We start from the raw sequence: 8,968 nt of genomic DNA, 5'->3' as shown, positions 1-8,968 counted from the left end.
ATGGCTAAGACGTCTTTGAAAATTCTCCTTGCGATTATTGTTCTAGCCTTTGTAACAGGCAGTGTCCACGGGTGTTCGTGTTTTGGCAATCCACACCCTCAAGATCAATTTTGCTCAGCAGCTTACGGTAAGTTTTACAGAATGAAACCAGACATTTTTTTTTACTTTGCAAGGCTATTTTATAGTATGAAATAAAATTCGTTTTTTTAAGCTATGATGCTATACGGTAATACACTATATAATGCAACGATAAACTACCGATTTAGTTATTTTTTTACAAAGAGATGAGTTTTTTTTTTAAACGAACCATATTTGAAGTTACTGTTATTAAAACAATAGAATATATACATGTACGTATATTTCAAATTATCCCACAATCACTTGTGCCTCTGTTTTTATGTTTTACCATTTTTTTTTCACTATTTATAAAATATGCTGTATGGGATACGTATCCACAAAGTAATAACTTCTGGCATTTGTCGTCCCTCTTTTAATAATTTAATTTTGGATGTAGCGTGTCTTCCGATTGGCTGACGTTGTTTCGTTTATCAGTTCATATACATAATTTTGTCATCAACGAATTTCCGTGGTTTATGCCGGTTTAAGATAGAATTTAGAATTAAATTATAATGAATGACTGTAATATTTTCCCGCGGGTTCTTTAGTGTGCACAACATTTTTTATGTTATTTCGAATAGACAGAATAAATTTATTACAGTCATACCTCAAAAGGACGTAATACAACCCCTTCTTATTTTCATATTATCAGTACTGACTACTATTTTTTAGACAGTAATAGATAGGCTTCAAACATATTGCGATGAGATATTTTCTACCAGTGGTGTTAACTTTATGTGGATTCTCAAAAAATCGAAATATCTACTGCTTAATCTTCGATTACATTCTTTGCAATATTGCAGCAAAATAAACACTTTTGATTTTTCTTCGCTTTACACTACTATTCTCCATGTCCAGTTGAAAGATGGACTTAACCATCAAATTCAACATAGCTTTATGCTATAAAAATGTGAATCGTAGATACAAATTCCTTGTTTTTGGCTATACTAATTCATCCTTTGTAAAGAACCACACTAAATTTACAAGAAAATATACCGAAGATGATATTATTAAAATGCTGGACTTTTTGATAGACAATATTTGTTGAAGATTGATATTTCATAAGTAAGTGGGCATATCAATGTATACTAATTGTGAAACCCTACTGGCCGATATGTTGTTGAAATCGTATGAAGCAGAATTCACGCAGAACCTTCTACAAGACAAAACGACAAGGTCCTTTCGAAATTCTGTGACTTTACTTTTAGATATATCGATGATGTCCTTTCATTAAATAATTAAAAAAAATGTGGTATAATTGCTAAAAAAACAACTCTCCACAAGAGACCAAAAAAACACCGAAATTTACAACTATAGTTCACCGTTCGGCCTTCAACAATGAGCAACATCACTATCGCATAGTCAGCTTGAAAAGGCCCCGATATTACAATGTAAAACAATTTATACGAGAAAACTATGTACAAACAAGAGGCTGTCACAACGACAGCAAACCGGATTTTTTAACATTTATTTGTGTCCTGGCAATATCACAAGAACCACAGCTGTTGAACGGTAAAAGTGAAAATCGTCAATATCAAATTTGACCTCCATTTTGTCATCAGTATCAACAAATTAACATTTGAAAAGCTTAGATTGAATGGTTCATGAGTAAATGCGATAGCATGAATGGAAACGCCATTTTTCTATCTTCCAAGAACCATAACTCCAGAACGGTAAAAGTCAAAATCGTCATTTTTTAACTTGACCTCCATGTTGTCATCAGTAACAACATATTAAAATTTGAAAAGCTTTGGTTGAACAGTTCATTAGTAAATGCACGGACACGACTGGAAACAACATTTTTCAAACTTTCAAGAACCATAACTCCTAAACGGTAAAAGTCAAAATCGTCATTATTGAACTTGACCTTCATTTTGTTGTCAACAACATATTAAAAGTTTAAAAGCCTTAGTTGAACGGTTCATGAGTAAATGCACGGACAATATTTGGTTGCCGCCCGGTCGCCTGCCCGACGTATATCCCCAAATCAATAACCGACATTTTGGTCACAAAAACCCGGTTAAAAATGAACGAAAACTTAATGTGTAACACATATGCAAACGACAACCACTAAAAAAAAGGCTTCTGGACAGACACACACTCAATGAGGCGGGTTAAACATGTTAGCTGGAACCCAACCATACCTCTAACCTTGGACAGTGGTATAACAGTAAAACATAAGAACGATGTAAAAAAAAATCATCAAATAGACAAAAATGCAAGTGGACGTGGTCGGGTACTTGTACATCCCAACCACAGAAAAGTCACTAGGTACATACACAGTTACCTGAGAGCTAGTTTGCAGCCACTAACACCTTATAAAAAAGCATGCATCTAAGAGTAAGTTATCAATCCGTATATATCCTACATGAAATGGATTTAGTGTAAAAACGTAATAAACAGACAGAGAAAAAGAGTGCACTGCCAAAATGCAGGTATCGAGCGATTGTAGATCCATGAATGTGTTTATGTATATAACCAATATTTCATCCAATACTTACATCTCCTATATCACAGTGGATATTAATGATACTACTGATCCTAGAAAAACTGCTTCATAACTTGATCTGTTCCTCAATATCAACAAGGATGGAAGATTTCACATGAAAATCTATACCAAACGGGACGATTTCAACTTCCGAAATATCAGTTTCCCATTTTAAGTAATAAAAGAGGGACGAAAGATACTAGAGGGACAGTCAAATTCACAAATTGAATATAAACTTACCAGACTATGACTAAAAATGAAAACGACAGACAATAGTACACATGACACAACATAGAAAACTGAAGAATAAGCAACACGAACACCATCAAGAATAGAGGTGATCTCATGTGCTCCGGAAGGATAGGCAGATCTTTCTCTACATGTATCACCAAGGGATGATTTCAACTATCCTATTATTAAATCTTGGTTTACTGGCTTCCTTGTGAGCTTCCTTGTCGAGAAAATCATGATAGGAAACACAAGCACGGGAATATCGTATCACTTTGGAGATATATATGCTGGAATGTTGCTTGGTACTTATACATCTCGTCAATGTGTTTGTATTGGCTCTCATTTTTTGGTGGTTTGTTTTGTATATACGACTCGTTGTATTTCTGTTGTTCTTATTACGTGACTCTGTACTTTAAAAGATCCCGTCAGTGTTATATTGGTCTTTCATATGCCCTTATGATATATTTCTATTATGAATTACTATATACGTTGAACCACAAACATCAAAATCCTTCAATCGCGTAGTGAAATTAACTGTTTTTGAATTCTCATAAATTCTATCTATAACTTTTGGACTAGTTTGAATCTCAGTCTATTTCTGTAATTTACTTTTGATTTTTGAACCCTGTATCTTACATTGCCTATGTAAATTTTAAAATTGTGTGTATGCACATTGAACGGCAAATTTATTTGACGTATTTAAAAAAAACATTCTGACGTCAGACACTCAAAGCAATCAATGTGTTCATAGATAGTAGATGTTTTTATGTTCTGTTAAATTGTTCCTTTTAAAATTGTTATGTACGATGATGACTGATGTACCCATATTTTGACTATTTTATTAAGTGTGACTGTTTATTTAACGCATCATGTAAATATAACGGAATTTTATGAGACTGTTATTACTGGGAAAGGGTTAGCGCTAAAGAACCAGGTTTAATCCACCATTTTCCACATTTGAAAATGCCTGTACCAAGTCAGGAATATGACAGTTCTTGTCCATTCGTTTTTGATGCGTTGTGTTATTTGATTTTGCCATGTAATTATGGACTTTCCACATTGATTTTCCTCTGAGTTCAGTATTTTTGTGTTTTTACTTTTTGCTACTTCATTGTACTTAGAAATGGTAAGTTCACAATTGGAAAGCTGAAATTATCTCTTTTGTCGTAAAGGTTTGTTTTCAACCGACCCTCATTGTAAAGTTCTAGATGTAAGTCTAGATATGAGTCCGCCTTAACTTATCTGTTGTTTCGTTCATCTCTACTTCGATGGGATAGATGCGTTCAACATAGTCACCAAATTTTGAATTATTTAGTTAAAGTAACGTACTGTATGGCGCTTTGTCTGGTGTTTAGATATCTCAGTTGATACGTTGTACTCATGCATGTTCACACTACATATACAGGAGGGTGCTCCTTACACAGAAACTGATCCAACGAATTAATGAGGAGGACAGACTAAAAATGACAATCCGTAAAATTTATGTACAACATCACGAATTTGTTGATCCATATTATGTGTTTCAAGACATTTTTACCACGTCTGATATTTTGGTTTTCCATTACATCGTCTGATATTTTAATTACCGCTAGCGTTTATCAGTAAATCATATTTTTTCTGTTATCCGGGTACAAGAAAAAAGATAATGAATCTCCAGGTTCAGTTACAAGATTTTGATTTAGGTCAGCTAATCTTACACGATGTATTTGGTTTATATACCGACAGAGCTAGATAATACAATTGATTATCTAATTACTACCACAATTTTATATTAATAAGTATTGTAATTATCATTGTTGTTAATACATGTATCACATGTATGTAATTGATGTACAAAGTCAGGAAAATGGCCATTGTTACATTATAAAATTGAGAATGCAAATGGGGAATTTGTCAAAAAGACAACAACCCGACCACAGAAAAAACAACAGCAGAAGGTCACCAACAGTTCTTCAATGTAGCGAGAAATTCCCGCACTCGGATGCGTCATTCAGCTGGCCCCTTAAAAAATATATACTAGTTCAGTGATAATGAACGCCATACTAAATTCCAAATTGTACACAAGAATCTAAAATTTAAAAAATAAAAGACTAACAAAGGCCAGAGGCTCCTGACTTTGGACAGGCGTAAAAATGCGGCGGGGTTAAACATGTTTATGAGATCTCAACCCTCCTCCTATACCTCTAGCCAATGTAGAAAAGTAAATGCATAAATTATAGTTCATTTCGCTGTCTGATACGTTTCGGTGTTGTGTCTCTGTTGTGTCTTAGTTCTCTTTTATTTGATACGTTTCCCTCAGTTTTAGTTTGTTACCCGAATTTGCTTTATCACTATGGATCTACGATTTTTGAACAGCGGTATACCACTGTTGCCTTTATTTCAAACTTAATCTTGATATCTATCCTATTTTATTGATTTTTTTAAGAATTTTAAATGTGATCTCACTGTTGTGCGTGGATCTATTCGGCTAACATCTATAATATTTTGTTCTGCTGTGCTGTTTTTGTATGCTTTTAGGCTGTTTTGCGTATTGGTTTATATTCGGTAGTTATTCACCACTTCTGTGTAAAAATGTATATCACTGGGTTTGTACGGGTCTTTGAATCGTTGATTTTTGTTTTGGAGAAAAAAAGTCTTTAAAACTCCAGGAAAGATATATTTTAGTGAAAAGTCCTTGTAATCTCATAATTTTTGAAGTTTGCTTTATGCATTAACATACTCAGAATATCAAAGATACCTGCTACCGGAATATTTAAAAAAAAATGGCTTTCCATTGATCAGTTTGTACAAAGAGTAAATTACAAGGTAACTGCAATTTTATTAAAATGAAGTACAAAAAAAGGCTGGTGAGGGGGAGAAGCGATACGAAGGTCATTGCAGCCTTTGTCTACAAACGTTTGACGTTTCAAACATGGGAGAATCTTCATTGAAAATCTATTGTAAGAGCTCCGAACACATCAAGTAGACTAAATCGAAAAGTTTCAATAGCAGAGTCAAATGCTCTGAGAAGAGCAGATAAAGCCTTCTACAAGCAGAATACAAAGAACTCAATTATTAAACACAAAGAACTTTACTTTTACTACATTATTCAATTGATTAAGATATTTCAAAACTTTAATACTGATGTGTAGGTCATCCTCATTCAAAGAATCTCTTGTTTACCCTTTGGTTTCCTGTTTTTTAGGGTATGGAAAATTCATGGAAAGTCAGTGGAAAATAAAACAAAAAAGGTGTACGAACCCTGATATCAATATGTAGTCATTGTTATAAATTTTCTGTTAGCAAAAGTATGAAATATTTTTAACTCTGAGGATTTTCTAATCCAAGGCAGGTAACATTATTCGTATTTGGCACAACTTTTTTGAAATTTTTGGTCATCAATACTTTCATCTTTGATTAACGTTTTTTGCTTTTTTGACCTGAGCTTCACTGGGTATCTCCAATAACTATAAAATTGTCGTAATGTTATTTATATTGTTCATTTGTGTGTTTCTTTGTCCCGTTGGTTCTTCCATTTATTTGTATTGTAGTCCTGCCATGTAATGTTATCATTTTCATGTTATATTATACATAGCCATAAAGGCGGGAAGTTTGGCCGGCCACAAAACAAGGTTCAACCCACCATTTTTTCTTAAAATGTCTTGTAACAAGTCGGGAAAATAGCCATTGCTATATCATAGTTCGTTTCTGATGTATTTTTGATCCTCTGATGTTTGATGTGTCTTGGTACAGGAAATTGTAAGAAAAATAGTGAGTTGAACCTGATTTTGTTGCGAGCCAATTGAAACCTCGCACTAAAATATTTGATTTAAACTTTTTTCTCTCTAAGAGGAAACGGTTTTGCAATATCTATTTTTAATATTTAAAATAACCATAGCTCCTGATTTTTATTTATTTAGACCAATAGTATTTCCCGTGCTTTTGTAAAATAAAACATCGTATGATTACAACTGGTTTTTGCTTTCAGTATTATATGGCAGAGTTATCAAGCAAACCTTCATACCTGGCCCACCTGATGATATTGCTAATAACTATGCGATCTGGAAATATACTGTCAACATTCTCTTCAAAATGAAGGTAAGGATCAGTATTTATTTTTTTATTTTCAAATGGAAAATCTTTGGCTATTTTTAGAACAACACTATAGCAGCAACTGCAGAGGGAAATTCCAACAAATCTTTCTACTTTTATAAATTGTGACTTGGATAGAGGATTATACTTAATCTTATTTCTAGTCAGTCGAAAATACTGATATTGCTTTGCTTAAAGGAAAAAGACTAAAAAATAATACAGAGCTACAGACTGAGCACTACGATCCAAGAAAAAACTGAAGGTCATCCCAAGTGCTTTGGAATAGTACGCAAATCGTGGTCAACACTCTTCGTGCTCGGTAATAATTATAATTTGGTATATGACTGTGTTGATCGATCATTCGCGAATATTCTCATGCAAACGAAACAAGAGTATGACGTGTTTTATGCAATCAGGCATCATACACAATATTTGCTTATGTACGGGAAATGAAACCAACACAACAAAAAATCAGACATATACATTTGATGTAATTTTGCATTCCATACACCAAAACGAAAGACGTTTTTACCAAAAAAAAGGTGTTGATATTGTTTCTTACAATATTTCTTTATTGATTTGTATTTTAGCAATCAATAAAACAAATACGAATATATTGGGTATGCCGGGAATGGCGAGGCAACAAAACGAAATCATACAACGCTCGTAAGAAAGGAAAAAGAAAAGAAAATTACAAGACACAAATACCACATTGTAACTTGCAGTATTTATTGTTTCGTATTGTTTATTCTTTAGTTTTCTATTTCGTGTTATGTGTACTATTTTTTATTTGTTTGTTCTTTTTATTTTTTGGCCATTGCGTTGTCAGTTTATTGTCGATTTATTAGTTTTAATGTCCCTTTAGTATCTTTCGTCCCTCTTTTAATGTAACTTTTTATTGCAATGCGTTTATCCTGTATATATTGATCTTTTCCTTTTATTCCTTTTTTTACGGATATTCGTTAAAGAAACTGAAATAAACAGCAATTCGCCGTTTCAGAATCTTATACATTATGGGTAATATTTTCAAAATCGTACACGGAAACGTTGTGATTGGTTCTTAACAATAGAAATCCATTAAATGATTTAACGTTATTTTCATCTTGGTGAACGAACAATAAGATTACCCACAGTCCATTTGATTCTGAAAAGGCGAATTAAAACAAAGTTTTCTGAGAGTTTCATAATCTTGTTTACAAAAAAATGAGCAAAAGTTTTATAGGCACAGACTTTCATTTTTGTTCTGTTAATTATATTCAGTACTTTATGTTCCACTCTTTAAATCCGTATATCAGTACCAAACTAAGATTGTTATTGTTTCAAACTTATGTTTAAGATTACCAAATCATTAAAGGATCATTCAAAATTATCAACCATTTTAAAGTGTACAAAACATACACTTTTTCAGACTGCCACCCTCATTAAAAAAATGTACATCAACCAATTTCAGATTTCATGACAAGAATCAATCATTATTAGTAAAAACAATTTCCTGTATATATTATTTTAGTTTAATATAGAAATTTGAAGTGAAAATAAACAGAAACATGTCTGATATTTTTATTTAAAAAAATCGTACGGTAAAATTTTTGAACTATTACCCCCTCCCCAAAATGTACGTTTTATACACTTTGGAAAATAGTTGACATTAAGGATGACCCTTCATACATTTATAACAGGGAATTACTGAAGAAGTAGGTTCTGAGGTAGTGATACAGTCTGCAGGAAATAGGGCGCTCTGTGGAACAAGCTTGCCGGTCGGAAAGTCATTAATTCTAATGGGTAATTACATGTAACTAAATATACTATATACTTAAAGTGCAATACGATTTGTTTCACTATTATAAGATTTACTCATTCAACTAGAAATCTGTATTGTTACATGTTGTTGTAATGAAGTTACATTAAGAAAACCACACTCAGTATGCTTATTTGGTCATTATATTTAAAAACAAAAATAGACGGAAGTAGAACATCACCAGTAGTATAACCAACTGCAAATTTAATAAAATTTTAAAAAAATCTTGTGTTCAGTCACGACTTACTTTTAAAAAAAGATTA

General features: G+C 32.7%; 1 protein-coding gene across 1 annotated transcript; it reads left to right on the top strand.

Annotated features, from left to right (window-relative positions):
- LOC134702102 (uncharacterized) lies at positions 1-8,703 on the top strand. The gene is made up of 3 exons (XM_063563193.1): positions 1-127; positions 6,804-6,913; positions 8,587-8,703. Exons 1-3 carry the CDS (start codon positions 1-3, stop codon positions 8,701-8,703), a joined length of 354 nt encoding a protein of 117 aa, XP_063419263.1.
- Positions 8,704-8,968: the final 265 nt, after the last annotated feature.

The sequence above is a fragment of the Mytilus trossulus genome, unplaced genomic scaffold (assembly GCF_036588685.1).
Source record: "Mytilus trossulus isolate FHL-02 unplaced genomic scaffold, PNRI_Mtr1.1.1.hap1 h1tg000398l__unscaffolded, whole genome shotgun sequence".
Lineage (NCBI taxonomy): Eukaryota > Metazoa > Mollusca > Bivalvia > Mytilida > Mytilidae > Mytilus > Mytilus trossulus.
Note: the sequence above shows the minus strand (reverse complement) of the source record. Positions and strands in the feature narration are given on the sequence as shown.

What these genes read in the sequence shown, in the direction of transcription:
- LOC134702102 (XM_063563193.1), top strand. Translation starts at nt 1, where the DNA reads ATGGCTAAGACGTCTTTGAAAATTCTCCTTGCGATTATTGTTCTAGCC. An exon ending in ATTTTGCTCAGCAGCTTACG is followed by an intron (nt 128 to 6,803) that starts GTAAGTTTTACA and finishes TTTTGCTTTCAG; the next exon opens with TATTATATGGCAGAGTTATC. An exon ending in ACATTCTCTTCAAAATGAAG is followed by an intron (nt 6,914 to 8,586) that starts GTAAGGATCAGT and finishes CATTTATAACAG; the next exon opens with GGAATTACTGAAGAAGTAGG.